Source organism: Chelonoidis abingdonii, chromosome 4 (genome assembly GCF_003597395.2).
Source record: "Chelonoidis abingdonii isolate Lonesome George chromosome 4, CheloAbing_2.0, whole genome shotgun sequence".
In the NCBI taxonomy this organism is placed as follows: domain Eukaryota; kingdom Metazoa; phylum Chordata; order Testudines; family Testudinidae; genus Chelonoidis; species Chelonoidis abingdonii.
This window is the reverse complement of record NC_133772.1, coordinates 106642715-106663655: the sequence shown is the minus strand read 5'-3', so window position 1 is coordinate 106663655 and position 20941 is coordinate 106642715. Positions and strand designations below refer to the sequence as shown.

The window sequence follows — 20941 nt, the reverse complement described above, 5'->3', positions numbered from 1 at the left end:
AGGCAATGGGCCAACAGAAATGGTATAATATGGGGTTGAAAAGGTGTAACTGAAAACTTAATTTGTCACATACAACCTTTGTTATTGGTGGTGATGTGCGAGAGGGAAAGCTTTCTCAGATGCAAGATTGAGTTTTCAGGGCTGTCACTTAGTGGGAGGAAACATCATTTTATCTGTACACTGAACACATTTGATCAGGAAATCCATTGAGAAATAATAACATGGAGCCACCTCATGCCATTTTTACAATGACTTTTCAGGAAAGAACACATGAAGGTGAATTTTGGAGCATAAGGTTGATATTTTCAAAAGTGTTCACCATTGGCCTAATTCTACTTTCATGAAGGATAATTGGAGTTTACCACTGACTTAATGGAAGAGTTCAGCCAGTGGTGAGCAGTTTTGAAAGTCACACCCTACATGAGTTAAAAGTATTTCTTTTAACCTACTATATTATTGTTCCAAATGGTTTCAGTGTTGCACATTTTGAAACTTCTGGCCATTGAAAATTTGCAAGGGTATTCAGGCTTCAAGGAAAAAATAAATACTTAGTTTCAGTGGTTTTTGGAGCCATGGAATATCCAGATTACATTTTTCTCTATGATTACTTTATTTGATGGTAGCCCATTTCCAATCTGGCAAGAGGAGCCAGATTCTCTTTTGAGAATTGATATGGAAAGATTTCACACTTACAAAATTAGTCCCTATTAATCTTGGTGTGAGGATTTGAAGTATTTTGATAAATCAAATACAAGCCTCTGAACAACATCTACCAATTTTATTAGGGAAAACTGTAGATTTAACTTGGAAATATTCTATATTGTCAGAGCTGTTCATTTAAAAAAAGTCATACCTGACATCAACATACCAAACACAGACCTAATTGTGAATGTTTGCTTTGACTTGCATCTAAATCAGGGACATTGCCATGTGGTTTGGATGTGTCCTCTCTCTGCACCCCACAAATTCTTCTTCAGTTCGTTGTCATTTGGCATACAAGCCTTGGCTATCTCTGTACAGCTGCAGTACTGTGTACTCAGCTGTTAAAAATTGTTTTGCTTTTCCCTTCTTTTTCCAGCTAAGACATTTAGGAAATGACGAAGTGCACATTGTCTGGTCAGAGCATACTCGAGACTACAGGAGAGGAATAATTCCTACAGAATTTGGTGATGTTCTTATTGTTATCTATCCAATGAAAAACCACATGTTCAGTATCCAGATCATGAAAAAACCAGAGGTAAAAATTCCTTGTGTTTTCCCTCATGTGTTGAGTAACTTTTGGGTTGTTTAAATATATGTTACTGTTTTTTATGGTGTGATATATTGATCCAACAAGGTAATCCTTCTTTAATAATGACAGTAGTAATAGTTACAAGATAGAAGTCATGTGTACTGAGTGCAGTGTAGAGAGGAAAATAAGGAACTGTGAACAAAAGGGCCATAATCCCATCAAGCAGTTCGGATAACTAATATAAACTGCAAGAACAAAGGTTAGAGTATTTTATATAGTCACTTGACCTCTGAGATTAGATTAAATTAAATTTAGTCTGGTTTGTTAGATTTGTATTGTATTGTATTAGCACATGAATCCAAATTCTAGCTCTGTCTTGAGCTGGCTACGTCTTCCTCCTTGCTCCATTCAGTATTACCACTTGCCTTTCCTTCCTCTCTGTCATTTCTACCTTTCCTTTAGACTAGCACACAGGAATTCAGGCCCAGATTCAGAAAGGTATTTAAGCATGTTGGCTATAATGGAATTATTTGCCTTGCTTAAAGTAAGGCATATGCTTAAATATTTTGTTGAACTGGGGTTTTAATGTGGTTGCCTCCCTGTCTCATAGCCATGCTGTTTAACAGCACCAGATTAACCATTCAAAATGGACTGAGCAGCTGTTGGGCTAGAAGCATCAATAAATGTTTGGATCACTTAATTCTTAGGTGGGATGTCAGTGGCATGGATTTACAGATTTGTATTTTACAACACTGGATTTTGTTTACTATAAATATTAATACTAATAAGCTACATGAGAGAAATGTGAAGTCAACCATATGGCACTGTGTCGTATGGTAGTGGCATTCATATGGCATTCAGGATAAAACCAATGCCATAAATGGTATGGTAGTACCAAGGATGCACACATTTTAATTAAAAATACATTTTTTTCTTACTCGAAAGTCTGAGGAGTTACATTATTGCCATATTTTATTACTATTTTTAATTGCTTTAAGAAAGAAGGGAACATCCTTGCCCTAATAGCATCTTCCATTAAATGGAAAATGAATTACTTCACCAATCAAACTAGATAACTTCAAGATGCTCAAAATCGAGTATTGTCAAAAATAGTACACTAAAACTCCTTTGTAGTGTGGATCACATCTTAGCAGACAGATTGCCTAATGGGTACCTCTCCCATTCATGATCACATATAGACCACCTCTCTCCCTTTTTGCAGCCATATAAAATCCTTCTGGTGGCAACTACAGCAATTGTTTACATACACAAAAAGGAAGGTATTTTATATATTTTTACTCTTTTTATGCTACTTAGTTGCTAAAAAACAAAGGTCTGGGTCTCTTCTTACTTGAGACCCAGCAGTATGTAACAAGCCCTCTATCTGTGAAACACCAGCAAGTGCTCCACAGGTCACCAGAGGTCCACACACAGCTGCTCCAGAGTGATGAGGGAGTCCCAGATGCTAACTGGTCAGTGAAAAATATAATGTCAAAATATTAGAGACAGATAATTCTGTGGACTTTTGGGGATATACATGTATTAAGGACCAAACTTTCTGCTAGTCTCAGCCTAACTTCTAAAACTCTGCTTGTAAGTTTATGTATCCAAAGCCTGAATTTGCAGACATATCTGGTAGTTAGCCATGTATCAATCTATTATGTACACACAAATGCAAGATTTGATATCAGTGATTTCACATGAAGTTAGCATGATAAATACTGCAGTGAAGGAAACACATGAGAGCAAATAGAGAATCAGGCCTTCCACCTGTAATCATACTTTTTTATTTTGAATTTGTTTAACGTATAAGCAAAAAGCATTCAGACTGATTTTATTATTCATGTACTTATCTACCAAAGTGTGCTAGATACGTTACGCGCGCACAGTAGACATGGGGGTAAAATCCTTGCCCTTTTCAAATCAACAGCAAAACTCCAGTTGATTTCAGTGGGAGTCAAGATTTTCATGTGTGGTTTCTGCTTCAAAAAGCATACAGTCTAATTGTAGATATGATATAAAAAATGAGAGCAACAAATGGGGGGAAAGAGAGTGGTGGATAAAGATCCAGTAATAGATAGTTCCACACTATAGATGCATGCAGTATCTAAAGATGTAATATTTTTTTAAAGTGGGTAATCATTTCCCCTCCCTTAGCCTTTGAACTTCATAAGTGTCACATATATGACTTACTATTAGGCTTTCAGCAGAAAGTGTTGAAAATAAGTCTGTATGAGACACAATATTCAAATGGTTACTTAAAACAGAATGTGCAGAAAAATTATCTGTTACCACATTATATGGGTGAGTATTTTCATGAAAGAGTAGGTCTATCACAAATAGTTGTTGTGATTAACCAGAGATGAGGAAGAAAAAGAATGATGAGCTCTCCATTGTTAATATTGATTTCTAATTGTTATAGCAGAGATTTCATATTAGGGTTGAATTTATTAATTTCTGATTCAGGTTCCATTCTTTGGTCCACTCTTCGATGGCGCTATTGTTAATGGAAAAATTCTTCCTATTATGGTTCGTGCGACAGCTATAAATGCAAGCCGAGCACTGAAATCACTGATTCCATTATACCAAAATTTGTATCCTTTTCACCTGTACAGTTTTCACATACATTGACTTTTCAGGGCTAAAAATATTTTTCTCGTGGTGTTTTTTTGTTTGTTTGTTTTTTAAGCCTTAGATTTCTGTCAATTTAATTCAGGGAATATATTTTAAACTGATTTTTTTTTTTTAAGAAACTTCAGGTTTAAAATTGCCAAATGAAGACCCTTTAGTGCTATTAAAAAGGGAACAATGGTTTCATTTGCAAATCCATTTCAAATACAGATTTTTCCAAAAATAGCTGATTTGTAGTATTATTAGCAGCTTATTCCTTTAGTGAAAGTAGATATTTGTTCATTGTTAACATTGTGTAATTTTGTGTTTCAATCCAGTGGGATTATTTTTGTTTCAAAAAGAGAAAAAAATACTTTCTATTGCTGCTTATTAACTTAATTATTATGGTACCTGATACATAGTTGTATAATACAGTTAAGAACACCAGGCCATCATCAAAGTTACATAGGCATGTCTTTGTAGAGAAGCCTGAAAAGTTTATCACCTTTTCCTGTTGGAATTTTATATTTCTGTAAACTTCAGAACAAGTAGCTCCTAAGAAAATAAGATGGCAGAATACTGTGAAGTGAAAATAAAAACATGAGGTAAACTAGTCCACTTAAAAAATAAATAAATAAATAATAATAATAATATCACTTGACATAATATAGCTACACACTTTTATCCATATATATCATTACATAGTAAATGGTTTGTTGTTTTTTACATTTCTCCCCTTTCTAAGATTGACTTCTACTATTTTTGTTTTTGAACTAGTAAATGTATGTTTTTGTTGTATCTATTTTAAGTAATGAACAGGAGAGTTTAAACTTGAATTAAGATTTTTTTTCAACTTTATATGTTAACTTCTACCTGCAGTATAGATTTATTGACTTGCATTTGTCAGCTGATAGACTATTACTTAAATGTTCTGTATTCTTTCAGAAATTATCTTTATAGTAGTTGTGTAATTTTGCTTTTTTTGTCACATTTGATATGATGATATAGGTGTATAGATGGATGATGGTCTATCACATTGATCACATTTAATGACATTTCTGCAGTCTTTTTGTTGATAGATACGCAGATGCACCATTATTTCACTTTTGGAGAGGTCTGTATTTTTTATTGTTTGCTTGTTTAATTTATTTTGCCATGTTGGACTAGGAATTCCAAATGTATTGCCGTCATTTGACCTCAAAAATTGCTGGGGCCTATGGGTGTACTGAACCATGCAGGGTGGACAGTTGAAAGTTACTTGCCTTGAAATAACCTTCTATGTGCTCTGCAAAGTAGCAGTGTATCTGAGCTTTTGTGAGGAGTATTGTGAATATAACAAATCCCACAGACTTAACCTGCAGGTTTGTAAATTCAGTGCCCTGAAATTGTCCAGGACCTGAAGGTTATATATACTGGAAGAACTCCTACAAAGATTGCAGATTCTGTGCTCCTGATTGTAGTTGCTTATCTACATATCATACATCATTATTATATACAGTGGTCACCATTAAAATATGGACGTTTATCATTTTAAATCATTAGCTTTTGTATGAAAGGTATTCTCTGTATGTTGGAATTTGTGACCCCATTTAGCATACACATTAAGTGTCAATATACTGGGTGTCGGTTTTAAATGACTTTGTTATTAATTGGTGACATAGTGTGAATTGGCATCTGCCTCTGCTCGGATTATGTGTTGTGTTCACTGCTCTTCCTAATACTTTGAAGATAAAAGGCTTTATCTGCTGTATATGCAAACACTTTCATTATCTAATCTTCATGATACCTCTGTGAGAGATGTGAGCAGGGCTTCAAATACCTACTTTCTCAGGATGAATAAAATGTTTTCTCTGATGAACTGGGCTGTGAATCCCCTGCCCGCTTCTGTGGAGAAGAGAAGGACAGAATAGCCCTGTTGCTGCTCCTTTAGAAGGAGGGAAAGGGAAAAAGAGGGAGCAGAGTGACCCACGCATACTAGTCCATTTTTAGGAGGGGAAAGGATGAAAGAGATCAGACTAGTTGGAGCCTTTACTTTTCAGAGGGTAATCAGGACAGAGGAGCAGAGGGCCCAGATGGAGAGGGCCTTATGCGTGTCCAGCAGTGAGACGATTGAAGCGCAACAGAGCCCTCCAAAGAAGTAGCAGGAACCAAATTGATTTTTGTTTGTTTGTTTGGACAGGAGGGGCAGATTTAATTGGGGGCAGCATTGTGATTTATTGATGACATTGAAGATGGGGCAATAGTAATTAAATTAGACTGGGTTTTGAGGGGGTAGGTCATGGCAGAGTAGATCAGTGTTCTGGCAAATGAGTGTCAGACATTCTTCAAACCGTGTAGCAGACATGCCAAACCTGCGAGAGAAAAACAGACATTGGGCTTGTTTTTGGCTTAATTGGCTTGTGAGTTGCTTGTTGGCTAGTTTTTGGCTTGTAGCTTGTTGCTTATTGCTTCTTTTTTTGATTGGCTCCTGGCAAGCAGTGGCACGTGGGGGAGAGAGTCAGGGGTGCACAGCAGGCCCACCACAGTCCCATGCTGCACGCCAAGGGGATCTAGTCATATAGAGCATTGGAGTTCTTAGGGATTGGCTTGGTTTGTTCTTGTTTTGAAATGGGATTAGCTTGGTTTTTGGCTTATTGTGAAAGTCGGGATGCTTATTTACCAGGTGAAAGTTGGCAGCTGTGTCCTGTAGTTGGGTATTCTCTCCTTTTTGAAGATGGAGAAATTGAGAGAGAGATGTTAAAGTTGTTCAAAACCACTATAGTAGTTGATTTTAAAGCCGTGATTAGAACACAGGAGTCTGACTCCAGTCTGATATTCGTCCCACCTGCCATGTCACCATTCAGTATGTAGTATATGCTACCTGATAGACATTTTTGGATTACTGTTGGTCAGGCTATACCCAGCTGTGTACTTCTCCATATCCGGAAGGGGCTTTTTGGTGATATAAAAAGCCAAGGTGGAGGTCTCTAGAGCCCCAGGTATTCAAACACATATATGCTTGCTGGGACTATTCACTCTGTGTAGAATTGCACTATGCGCAAGTCTTTGCGGGATTGGAACCTGAAAGAGTAATGGTGACTGAAGGGAGGAGTCTGGGGTCACTGTCTAGGTGCATGTAGTTTGATTGCAGTAATTTTGTGTTTTACTGTTTCAAAACGTTGTGGCTCGCGTGTGTGTGTATATATATTATTTCTGTAACCACTTTGCAATTGGAATTTTATTATAAGTATCACCCTTGAAAATGTTTTTGCTGTTCTAATGGGAGATAACAAACTGTATATGAATTCCCAATGCAGTGCTGTAACGAAGAGCATGAACATGATCCTTGAATGTGTAAACAGGTGAATATCAAGTAGGAGCTGGAAGCTGGTACTACCTCTGTATGTGACATTTATGAGACTTACTAGAATTACTGTCTCCAGTTCTGGTGTCCACACATCAAAAAAGATATTGGAGACCTGGGAAGTGTTCAGAAGAGAGCTACAAGAATGACTCAGGGTCTGAAAAATATCTTTGTAGTGAGAAACTAAAGAAGCTCAGTCTATTCAGTTTATTCAAGAAAAGATTAAGAGGTGACTTGAGCATGGTCTATAAATACCATTGTAATTTACAGTATTGTTATAGCTGTGTTGGTCTCGGGATTAGAGAGACAATGTTGGGTCAGTGTTGCAAGGCACCTCCTTCGTCTTGCCAGACTTAGCACTTCCCCGTCTCGTGCTGGTGGGCCTGGGGTAATCAGCCCCACTCAGGGCAGGTTTGCCTTCCCAGTTCTGTGCTCCTTTTCTCATATTTTCAGGGTAGGCCTCGGGGTCAGCCGAAGGGGTGATCCTCCACCAAACCAAAAGGAAACCGTCTCATAAACACAAAAAAAAACCAGCAGGGCCCTTTCGCTGCCTCCTTGCTGGTGCAGGGTGTCCTGCTGGTTGCCTTGGGGTGTCAATCCTTCCCCTAGCAGGCAGTCAGGTTTGGCTCTTTCCCCTATGGGAAGGAGCACAGCTTCTCCTGGAACAGCTTATTTCCCTGCTGCCACTAGCCTGGAAGGAGCTTGCCTCTCTTTCCCCTTTCTCTCACCAGAGGAGGGGTTTTAAAAGGTCTCTGGCAGCCCTTAATTGGATTCAGGTATCCGGCCTGACTTTATCACATCAGGTAATATCTTTTATTGGACCAACTTCTATTGGTGAAAGAGACAAGCTTTCCAGCAACACAGAAGAGTTCTGTGTGTCTCAAACAGAAGTCAGTCCAATAAAAGATATTACTTCACCTCATCTTGTCCTTATAAATATCTATACAAGGAAGAAATTTCTGATAGAAGAGAGCTCCTTAATCTAGAAGAATAAGGTATGAAAAAAATCCAATGGTTGGAAACTGAAGCTAGACGAATTCAGACTGGAAGTAGGTACACATTTTTAACAGTTAGGAGCCATTAGAATAATTTACTTAGGGACATGATGGATTCTTCATCACCTGAAGTCCTTTCAGTCAAGACCAGATATCTTTTTAAAACAAGTTGTTGCTCAAACAGCAGTTAGGGGTTTGATGCAGAAATTACTTGGTTAGAGTCTATTGCCTGTGTTATGCAGGAGATCAGACTAGATGATCATAATGATCTTTTCTAGCCTTAAAAACTATTTCTTTGTCTCCTCTCTCAAGATCAACATGATTTTAAATAATTTCAACTACTTAGGCCATTTCCCTTGAGGTGTAGTTAAATTACCCCTTGCAGACCTACTGTTGATTTGTTCTAGGTCTTCTAGCTTGCTTAGAAAGCTTAAGTTCAGTATTTGCATGATATAAGCATAGATTATTTTTTCTTCTGGTGTTCGTCTTATGTCTAATGAACTATGGAATGTTCAAACTCTCCACCATTTCTGATTTTTTCCTATCAGTTGGTAGGTTCAGTGCATAGAACATGATGATATTGTGTGGTCTTGCTCATTTGTGGATCTTTAATGAGAATATGTGATCAAGGATTTCCATACAGTTCAGTGAGCTAATCTGAATTGGTTAAAGTCAGAGGATGTTTGTTCCAATTCATAGTGCCAATACAGAAGCCTTTAAAAATCTCATTTTGGGTCAATCAGGAATTTAGGGTCTTATTTTACGGTTGATCCCTCAATCCCCCTCAGTTTCTTAGCTCTCCAAAAATCCTTGGTTCCCTGAATTCCCATTTATTGCCTGCTCCCCAAATCTTTGTGTCAAAAAGCCCATCTTTTGGACAAGTAAGGCTTGGTATAGCACCTTTTAGTGCCACTAATGCATTCTTGGATCCACCAAAAAAAGTTGCTGGCAAAATAATGAAAGGCACTCTCTCTTCAGCAGCTAAACATACTATTAGTATGCTACAGCCACCATCAGAGCAAATGATCAATCTAGGATCTTTATATCCATGGGGTAGTACATGTAATGCTGTTGGATTGCTGAGTTAGCCCATTACTCACCTGCTTGTTTAGAAGAGGAAAGGTGGGGGCCTCCATTATATAAAAATAAGCTTTCATGGAGAGAATGTTTCAGAAAACATGCATGCAGGTTTACAGAAAATGGAGTAGTTCTATTCTTGACTCAAAAACTTTGCCATTCAATATAAATAATTTGTTTACTTTGATAAACTTTGCTCGTAAGAGGCTTACAGTGCTAGCAACTCTAAGTGTGTTGGAAATAGGCACTGTATGCCTATTTCCACACCAGAGCATATAGGTCTTGAACTATAATATGATCTTGCTCTTGCAGCTCTCTGCTAGGAGAGAGTGACAATCATGAAAAATGTTTTTGGAGGTTTTGTAATGTGGGCTAATGTCCTTTAAGGATTCTGCCTAAAATTTAAAATAAAATGAAAAGGAGGCAATATCAGTAAAGTAAGATATATAAAGCAGGGTTGATAGTTAGCAAAATAGTCTTTCCTAGCCTTTCTATTTATAAACACCTGGATTCTGCCTAGACGCTAACTGGTCTTACATTTTGTTTATAGTATATTCCTGAAGAGTTAATAGTTGAAACATTGTTTTAATGAGAACAAAAAAAATCTTCCTTATACACCAACACATTACTCTTCTCCCTACATCCTTTGTTTTTCATATTCATTTTGAGTACGTATTGTTTCCATCACTTGTTTTATTCATGAGATAATTTTTTGAGGTTTCACTTCAAGGTTGAAAAAACTTCAAAGTTACTTGTAAAATTCAAACTTCTAATGAAGAGGGACTTACTTGATTCATTTGATATGCTTTCTACTGATTTGCCCAGAAGAGGGCTTTGCAGGAAAACAGATCTCATATTTGTTGTGCCTCTTAGACTAACATCTGTCTTCAGATAATCTTTTCCATGCTTTAAATTCCATCTTACTTTTATCTTAAAAATAAAAATGGCGTGAAGAAGTAATATATCAGAAACTGAGAAACTTTGTTCCATTCAAGTTCTGAGGCAGATTTTTTTTTAATGTAATTAAGAAAAGTTCATATTGATCTGGTAAGTTTTCAGGCTGTCATTTGTGAATAGTCGATAACCTTTTAACAAATATATATTATAGCACTTTTTGTTTTTTGCATGTTGTATTTTTAATTTTACAAATTGAACAACTTTAACTACAACTTGCAATGCTCTGAGGTTTTTTGTCTTATGATCTGGAATTGCTTGTTCACAATTCTAGTCACAGGTTTCTTCTTAAACATGGGTACTACTGACATAGAAATATAAAAATAGAAGGCAGGAAGGGCACTGGTTTCCTGATGCCAGTTTCTTTTTTCCTCCTACCCAACCTCTAACTACCATATTTCTCCAGTCTAGGAAAGAAAAATATCAGCATTTTGTATTCAATTAATATCATATATTTTGCATCAGTAGTTGAATACCCAATATAAATGTCATAAGGTGTGCTTGCTCTCTGTCTCTCTCTCTGTCTCCTTCCCCCCCCCTCCCCAAATAGTGAGAGAGGAGTTCCCAGGCTACCAGGCACCGTCCCTAGGGAGGTGCAAGGCCTGGGACATAGGCGCTGAGTTGCTATCTGCTGGGGGGTGCTCCGCCCAGGCCCAGCCCCCACTGCACCCATTCCCCAAGGCCTCTTCCCGCCCCAGCCCCGCCTCTTCCACGCCCAGATCCAGCCACTCCCCCAAGTGTGCTGCGCCCTCACACCCTCCCTGCCAGCGCCTCCTAATCCCATCAAACAGTTGATTGGTTGTAGGCACTGGGAGGGAGGGGGAGGACTGAGTGGTGGGGCCTGCCGGCAGACAGAAAGCACTAGGGGAGAGGGAGGTTGGTAGGGGGGCTCCTTCTCATGCCTCGCCTCACCTCACCTTCCACCTCCTCACAAAGCACGGGGCCCCCCAAAGCGTGGGGCTCGGGGCAGTCACCCCCATTTGTCATACCATAGAGATGGCTCTGCAGGCTACCACTGATCACTGTGGCCTTCCCTGAAAATGGGGAAATATGTATCCTCTTGTAGTTGCCCCTGCACTGAATTATGCTCCTGCGGTTTTGTTCAAATTACCGTACACCTCTAGGACACTCACCAAATTGCACCATATTTCTGAAAACCCAGAGCATCCAAGATTTGGCTGTGGGATTTCAAAAGTACAGTGTAGTTTGGGGCATAAACACCTGGGGTAAAATGTACATCATTGACTCCCCCACCACAGATGAAGAGGAATGGACAACAGAGATAATTTTAGGTCTTCAGTATTGATGATTTTTTTGTCCCAGACAGATATCTGGGCATTTCCAATACCTTTATTTTAGGTGACTATTCATACCATCCCTAATCATGAAAGATTGCTTTGTAGATTTATGCTACATGATCCAAACAGATGATCCTCGCTTAGGGTGACCAGGGAGCAAATGTGAAAAATCGGGACAGGGCCTGGAGGGTAATAGAAGCCCATATAAAAAGGCCCAAAAATTAGGACATCTGGTCACCCTATCCCTGCTGAGTGCACCAAAGGAAGGCCGGATGTCCAAAGTCCGTCCCACTGTGCCATGAAGGAAATTGCTTCCCAAGTCCAAGCAAAAAATCACAACAGTTAAGTATTTTCTATCCAGACTCACTAGCACATTGTCATGGGTAGATTTGACAATTATTTCACAACTAAATTGTACTAAAAACTCTCCTCATCTTCTAACTAGTACAAGATTAGATAAGTTAGTTTCACTTGTGAAATATAAGAATTTATTTACTCTTAAAAATTGGGAGTATCCCAAGAGGTATGCTAATTTATATCAAATTATTTTTAATAGTTTATTCAGGTATTCCAGTTTCAAAGCAACGAGCATAGTGTACAACTTTCTGCATTAAAATAAGATTACCTAAATATTAGAGAGCAGAGGTGGGGTTAAAATTGTTTTACGTTTAACTCTAATAAAAGTTCAAACCATTTTTGTATAGGTTTTTTTATTATGAGCAAACTGGTTTAATTTATGCATTTGTCACTGATTTCAAAAGGACATTTAAACAATGAGTAGTTATAAAAAAAGACTACTTGAAGGAAATATATCAGAAGGATTTGGTTTATGTAAGCCAAAGTCAGCTCAAGTACTCAGAACAGCAAACCTCTTGAAAATCCAAGAAAAGGAAAATGTCTTTTAATTCATAAGAAATCATATATTAAAATTCTAAAATCAAATCATTTTTCTAAAATCAAATAAATCATTTTAGGATCTTATGTTATAAACTAAGCTGTTTTTAAAATATATTACAGATGATTCAGTAGTCCTATAAATAGTTTTATATTTGAATTTTCACTATGCAAACTAAATTTTGTATGGATAATTGTACTGCTGTGTAAGCTGTTTGTTCCCAATTAAAAAAAAAAAAAAAAGACTAAAATTCCAAAGCATAAATTATGCTATTTATGTTAGTTAAATGTAGTTTGAGCCTTATCTCGGGGACATCTTACCTAACTATATATCTAATGTTGTTCAGTAAATGAAGGAGAGTATTGATTGGCATATGCTGCTTAAATCGATCATCCTGACAGCCAGAATTACAGTAATCTGTCAGTATTGATGACTGTCTTTCAAGCTTTGATACCTCTCCCTCGCTTGTCATGTCTTGCCTTACTTGTATTTGAAGTGCATTGTCTTGCAACCTCTGGTTTTGTCAGGGTAGGTACTTGATAGTGTTTTTTGTCCCTTGAGTCCAATTTATTGGCTTGATCATGCAATTAGAGTTAAAATGCAACACTGGGGAGCAAGATTAGGTAGTGTTCTGAGTAACAATTGGACCTTAAGGGTAGTACAAGCTTGTTCTCAGACATCATTTATTAGTAACCTGTTGAAAGAATAGAATTTTTTTGCAATGAATAATTCCAAAGCATCACTTTAAATGCCTTGATTTTAACCACTAGAAACCACTGATTGAACCAACATTTGTGATTGGTTTTTAAACTCTTGTCTTGTTGTTCGTCACATAGACACTTCAAATAACTGAAAAAGCCATGTTGGGGATATATGTATCAAGCATCTGTGTATTTTTGTAAGGACACATAAATGCCTTACTTCACTTTCTTCATTGCATATTTCTCTCTTCAGAACAAAGGATATTAGAACAGTAACAGTAACTGAAATTATAAAAAGCTAAAAATTCTGCCCCTCCCCAAACTCAGAAATGCTGACTTTTTTTCACAAGCTTTTGTTTCTTTTCATTAGCTAGATCACTATTAGTTTAGTGTAACAATTTTAGCATCAAAAACACAGGTTGTCAATAATTGTTTCTGAATTAGTAACACAGCTTTGTTATCAATTCTTCTGTTATCCAGATTCAAGAGACATGTTGGAAAGAGATGAAAGAGCCAAATATAAATGAGGCAAAAGTCACTGTGCTAGCATAATTTTGCCACTCATAAAACTGGATTATGAAAAACTCTCAGGGTGGGCTACTGGCATCACTGGTCACTTTCTGATGAAGAAAAAAATATTTCAGAGCCACATACTTTCATATGGTTGATGGTATGTTGTACTGCAGATTGTTCTTGTCCCAATTTTTGTATGGATTGACTTTGCCCACCTACGTTAGAAAAATGAATATTTCAGTTCATTCCATATCTACCTATCTACCTGCCTATAGCCGATGTATATTATTCAAGTGCACACAGAATTCCTTCAATTTATTTACTGTTTTATGTAAGGAGAATTTTTGTTTAAACAGAATTTCTGTGGAGTGTCCTGAAAAGCAGTAAAGTAGTTCTGAAACCTGTTGTTCTCTGGGACCGTCATATAAGTTCTGGAATTATAATTGCATGTATAGGCTTAATAGTGAGTAGTTAGTGCTTGCCTTGAAGAGGTCTCATTTATACCTGTTAGTGTCTCACTCTTATTTTAAAGTCTGAAATTTAAATATACTGTTCTTGAACTTGGTGGCGTAATCAATATTTAATTACACCATTGTAAAATATACTTGAAATGGTTTTATAAAAACAAATATGGGATTTTCTCTTGCTGTAAGAGAAAATGATGACTAATTCAATCTTATGAAGTATGATCTCATTGTAGCTAGCAGGAAATTAGTTTTTGTTAATACCTGTTTAACCTCATTAATTTAACGTTTTGGATAACAAAAGCTTTCTGTTAAAGTTTAAACATTCTTGCCCCTTTTAAATGTTATATATCTCATACAAACATCCGTGATACCTCCCAGAAGTTCTCCTACAAAACCGGGGAAGACTAGACTTGATATTCCTGATATTTCTAAGGTTTAAAACAAACCCAATCAGAATTATTTTTTTTAAAAGGCCTTCTTTTATACATCATAGAGAAGCAAAAAATGATATAAATATTGTTTTAATCCTTTATAGATCATCTTCATCAGGAATAATAAATGTGGACTTCACATACAATTCAAATATGGATTATATATGGAGATATACCTCTCTCATAGAACTGGAAGGGACCCTGAAAGGTCATCAAGTCCAGTCCCCTGCCTTCACTAGCAGAACCAAGTACTGATTTGCCTCAGATCCCTAAGTGGCCCCCTCAAGGATTGAACTCTCAACCCTGGATTTAGCAGGCTAATGCTCAAACCACTGAGCTATCCCCCCTTTTCTATAATTAGAAAAGTTATGGGTATGCAAAAGATGTATAATTCTATAAATCGCGGCTTTTTTTGTTTGTTTGTTACAAGCAAAATTAACAGACGACAGTCTCATAGAAGATGACAGTGGTTTTAGAAGAGTTGGTTGAGAATATTGTCAAATCTATTTCTTCATGGGTCTACATATGGTCATCAAAACAGTTAGATCATACTATCCTGCACCACCTGAGAAATTTAAAAATATATATAACTAAGAAATTGAAAAAAAGGGAGGATCTACATGCCCACTTGTCTTCTGTGTCTTCCAACTCCCTGGTTTTGCAATTGTTAAGGAAAAAAACCTATGTATCTAAACGTACGTGTGCGTGTGTGTGTGTGCATGTCACTATCTATTTAGAGCTAGATGTGTAGTATATAACAGTACTCATTAAGTGATCAGACCATCCCAAAATGGTACCAGTAAAATCACGTACACACCATTATCATAGAATCATAGAATATCAGGGTTGGAAGGGACCTCAGGAGGTCATCTAGTCCAACCCCCTGCTCAAAGCAGGACCAATCCCCAGACAGATTTTTACCCTAGTTCCCTAGATGGCCCCCACAAGAGCTGAACTCACAACCCTGGGTTTAGCAGGCCAATGCTCAAACCACTGAGCTATCCCTCCCCACATATTTTATAGAAAAACAAAATACTAAAAATCAGTATTGCAATAATTGGAATTACCATATGAGAGTCAGGAGATCATGAATCCTAATCGTAATCTTGGCCCTGCTAATAAAATTAATACCCAATACTTTTTAAGACTATTTTTAGGAATACTTTAAAAATATTTTAATTGCTGATTAATTCCATCCAAATATGGGTCACAAATTTATCTCTTTCCTTCTGAATGTTTCTCCTCTCAAACATAAAAGAATGCAGGCTATTAAAAATCTTTTAATTTCCACTTGCCAAGCCACAGTTACCATCCATCTGTTCTTGCCAATTGTGAAAAAGGTTCAATTTTCAGCAAAGCCATGCATTTCACAGAAGGTATGTGAAGTGAAATTTCACAGGGGACTTGATGGATCCTGATTCTTAGTGATAAACCTTTGGGGCCATCAGGGTTGGCATATGGTTCAGCATGATATGAAGGCTTGGGTTCCCTGGCTTCACTTCTTTGGCGTGGAGCAGATAAAACCTGGCTCTTGAGTATTGTTTCACTGGACACCAATCATGGGCAGCAGGAACTGCCCATTTAACTCTCTGTGGGAAGGAAGCCCAGACACTGTTCACAATAGTACTATTATAGGGTTGCAAACTGCTCTGAACAGCTTGACAGCACAGGGAAGGAGGGGTAAAGGGCTTGCTCTGCTAATTGCTGCTCAAATTAAAGAAGCGGGAAATAGCTAAGAATTGATACTTATTTTCATGTGTTTTTTGCATAAAAACTTTTTTGTTACAAAAATCAAACAGAAATGGCATAATTACACGGCTGCCTTTACATAATTTCATGCTTAATACTTGATTATCTAATATCTGTACAAGAGTTTGCCTGTGTAAGGAAAAATATTTTTTTCTCCTGTGATAGGAGAAGCAAAAGCATGAAGAAAATATACTCAATTATAGACTGGACTTAGTAACAAAATTTATCTTGTTAGAAGTTGACTTATCCTGTACCGGTGTTGAATTGCAAACAGTGAATTCATTTGTGTGTGTATAAATGTAATATTATTTCTACTGTGCACTTTGCCATATTTTCAGTATTTCTAAGTTAGTTCTATGAAGTCCTATCATTTTTAGAGATGTCTTCACAGGAAGCTTTTTAATAGTTTTCTTCTTGTCTGTCTGTATATATGTACAATATAAGCTTATACTTCTAATGGTATGAAAACATTTGACCTCTACATTCATGTTAGAGCCACAGGGTGAAGAGTCAGTTTGCTTCCAGACAGTTATCCTTAGCTAAAAATGTAGTCTCTGCAAAGAGTACAAGATTTAAATCAGTGATCTAATCCTACTGTTACCAAGCAAAATCTTTTAAGGATTTTTTTAAAAGAAAAAAAGGTAAGATGAAAATCATTTTGCATACATAAGCTTTACACAGATAAAGTGCAAGGAATTTGGGGAGGTGAATTTCATCTCTCCATATCTAGAATCAGGGTATTGGGCTGTAGTGCACCCCCCATTATATCTACACAGGTCTCTGGAGTACAGTAGCAATTGCAATCCCTCTGCACTGCCTGTGCAGTGTAGTGATTAGAACAACTAGATGCTTTTAAGCATCAGTCTGATGGCCTGCCCCATCCCTGTCCTCCACAGCTGCTTCTGTGGGTCTCACATAGACACTCCACAAAGATATGGAAGAGGCTACCTGTGTGCCGATGCTGTGTCTTCTTTTGCCAGCATAAGTCTCATAGAGGAGCTTATGTGGTGCTAGTTCTAATGGTGTTTAAAATAATTAACACACATTGCCCTATAGTCACATTGATCCCTACCTTGAAGTCCTTAATAAGACAAATTCTAGTCCAGTCAAAATAGGAATGTTGCCTGAGTAAGGACTTCAGGACTGGACCATTATTTTTATCCAGGTCTATCTCACTGTTTTGTTTTCACCTCCTGTAGCCTGTGACTAAAACACAGACTTTGAAGTGTCTGTGAATACAACCATTCATGTCTCAACCTCTCCACTCATGAATTTAATCGGTAGTCCATTATAGATATGATATGGAGATCCAATGGCGAGTATGGCTGGGAATCCTCAGCTATGCAAGATTTATAGAATGAGAAACAGAGAACCAGCAAATGATAGTAAAATTTAGAGTTTCTACTAACATGATTTAGTAAATATGCCCCTGCTATATTTCAAAAAGATAATTCATTGAATGCCCATTCTTCCTCTTACTGTACGAGTAGATTATATTTAAGTCAAGATTAATGGATAGATTTTAATGTTAAAATCCAGTCTCTGAGCCTGTCATTCCCTAGAGGCATATAGTGCATTAGTTTAAGCCAGTATGCTGCTTATCATAGATACTATGACACTGTCTTAAATGACAGTTTACTGTACTTTGTTACTGCTTACTGTCGTAATAAAATCACTATTTTGTGTTCTTGATAATTACAATATTAAGTAGAAACTTAATTTGATTACTGCACATTTAGATACAGATAGCTCTTAAGTAATTGCCCACTGTAAAATTTCTGATATTCATTTTTTTAGGTCTGTCAGTGTCTAAATTTAATACTAACTCCAGATGCTTGCTTTATTTAAGTTAGCTGAACTAAAACATCTTTGTGCTGAAAAGAAATCTACAACATATTTTTTTCAGTGCAAGTGATGTCTCTTACCCCATAGCTTTTCTCATTTGAAAGCCCATGTTTGTTTTAAAAATCTTTAAAACGGAATTGGTTGATGTTTGCATTTTGTCTGTGAGCTTAATATAATTATTTCAGATTTCTAAAGGGTAGAAGTATTGTTTTACATTGTTGCTGAATCAATGACTGTTTTTTACTTTGAAATTGACAGAACTGGTGCTTAAAATGTTTGCAATTTTTGTTACCTTAAGAACTGACCAAATCATGAGTTAAGAGTTATATATTCAATATACTTATTTTAATATTTATATGAAATGTTATACGACTTTGGTGTTTTATTGTTTAATACTTTTGAAAATATTAATTTTAAATTGAGGATTTAGGGTCACTCCTGTGGATTTAAATTTGTAATTCTCCACAGATACAATTAATCTGTTAAAATGTTTTCATATGAACTTGAGAAGAGATGGAGTTGTAGCTTGCTGCAGTTTTTCTGACATTTTTCGTTTAGTAATTGAGTGGTGTAAGTGGTTAAGTATGGTCCAAATTTTATCCTACCCAGCTTGTATTAATGTGCCTACACTCACACTGCCTTAGCACCTGTTATGGATTTTGAGTCATCTGGCAGCCCGTGAGACTTAGATAAAGAAGTACCAGGTGTTCTGCCTGTCTCTTAATTGAGACGCATTGTAAACAATATAGACTTGGCAATATGGTTATAGGGATGGATTAAAGCTCAGCTTTGTCTGCTCTGACGAATCGCTGCTTTTCCTTCATGGAAGATACCATAAACCACTGAAGAATTTAGTGATAAGATCTGATGGCACAACATAAAAAATAAACACTGTGCCCCAACCTATAATATATCTAGAGTTTTTCTAGAAGGATTGTACAACAGTATGGTAAATATACTGTGCTGCTGCTGATACTTGCTCCATTCACAGTTTCTGACAAAAATATAGCACTTGTGGCATCTGCTTACTTTGTATAAGTGAACACTCCCCCTATTTAGCCTAAGTTCATATAAAATGAATGTTAAGAAAATGTCTATCAATATATTTGTCAATAAATTAGGTAAGTTGTAATATTTCCTTGGAAAAGCCCAATGTATATAACTTTGTTTACACTGTGCTTGTTTTGCAGTATTTTCAGCCTTTTACACTGTTAGCTTACTATCCCTGTAGTGACCTCATAGCCTCCTATAGCTAAAGGAAATAAGTACCCCTCACCCCGCCAGTGGCAAATGTGCATTTGTGATATTATAGGTCTCCTTAAAGACTTTTTAAAGTAATTGAAAAGAAATTGAACTCCTTTTTTGGAACAAAAAGTAACAATTAGGTGTCCTCTTCTTTCTTGACAATTTCCTATTTTGGAGTGGTGAGTTTTCATAGCCTTCTTCCAAAATTCATGCTCATATGCCAGGCTGTAATGCAGATTGATCGCTATGAGGTCTGGTGATGTCCTGTCCATGTACCGAGACTTTGGTCTCCCCCTTGGTCATCTTCCATCCATGATTATTGCAAAAGCCAGCCTATCAATATAGCTCTCAGGTCTCCACTAAATATGCCCATACCAACATAGCCTAGCCTCCCTCAGCTTGTCTTCAATGGAGCAATCTTCATTAAACCCTTTACAGCCTCATTTCATTTCCTCTCACATACTGTCCAACCATTTGACCATCTCAACATCTTCATTTCTGTGGTAGTATGTGTACTGGTTTCTTCTCTAGTGGCTGGCCAAGTCTTTGTTCCATACATTAGAATGGTTAAATTACAGTTTTAAACATTCTATCTTTTAACTGTTTGTCATCATTTATCACGAAGAACTGGGGTCAGCTCCTGCTGTTTCTATCAAGCAGCTTTAGTATGATGCCAGGCATCATTTAGGAGGGCACCACTGATCTAGGTATTTAAGTCCTTTTGCTCTTCTACACCATCTGCCTGTGATGTCCTTTATGATGAATCCTCCCCCTGCACTTCCCCCAGTTATCATAGCCTTGGTCATACCAACATTCACTCTGTCCAGTCTGCTCAAAATTATGTTGCCATTATTCAGCATTGACTGGCAAGGTCTCAATCTTCTGCACCTATCACTAAAACATTAGCAAACAGCATGTTTCCAGGTAGCTCCCTTCATATATTCTCATTTATTTACATCCATAACAATTGCAAACAAAAAGGGGTTCAACTCTTACCCTTAATGTAGGCCAGTGTTTACTGGAAATTCTCTACTGTAGTTCCAGTTAGTTTTGACTACAGTAGCCACTCCATCGTAACATCCTGAATAAGACAAACTTCACCAAACTAATTCTACGTGATCACATACCTTCTCCATATCCACAAAGACCATGTCAAGTTGCTTTCTCTTTCCTTTGAATCTCTTCATAAGGATTTAAGTACAAATGTGGCATCAGCTATTCTCCTTCTCACCATAAATCCATGTTGACCCATCCAAATTTCAATTACACTACACAGACACTTTTCAGTAATCGTCTCCCATGTTTTCATAGCATGTGATATCAGCTTACTTGGGTAATAATTAGCACAGTGTAATATTTCCTTTGTTAAAAAAATGGCCACTCCAAAGCCATTTGGCCAACATTTTTTTTTCTTAAGAATATTATTGAACAAACTTGTAAAATACTTGATGCCTTTCCAATGACTTTAGTGCATCCATTGTTACTTCCTCTGGCCCAGATGCTTTCTCCTTTTTCATTTTCCTAAGGTATAATTAACATAAATGTTTTACTGAAAAAAAAAATCAGTGAACCAACATAAAAAATTTG

The 20941-nt window shown here is 37.0% G+C and overlaps 1 protein-coding gene across 5 annotated transcripts in view; it reads left to right on the top strand.

The window, feature by feature from the left end:
• The window catches only part of RALGAPA1 (Ral GTPase activating protein catalytic subunit alpha 1), a 265890-nt gene that overhangs the window by 220169 nt on the left and 24780 nt on the right, over nt 1–20941 (top strand). For all 5 annotated transcript variants that reach the window (XM_075065524.1, XM_075065523.1, XM_075065522.1 and 2 more), the window contains 2 exons: nt 1079–1237; nt 3698–3825. In XM_075065524.1, coding sequence (XP_074921625.1) covers nt 1079–1237; nt 3698–3825 — 287 coding nt within the window. The remainder of the gene's footprint in view (nt 1–1078; nt 1238–3697; nt 3826–20941) is intronic.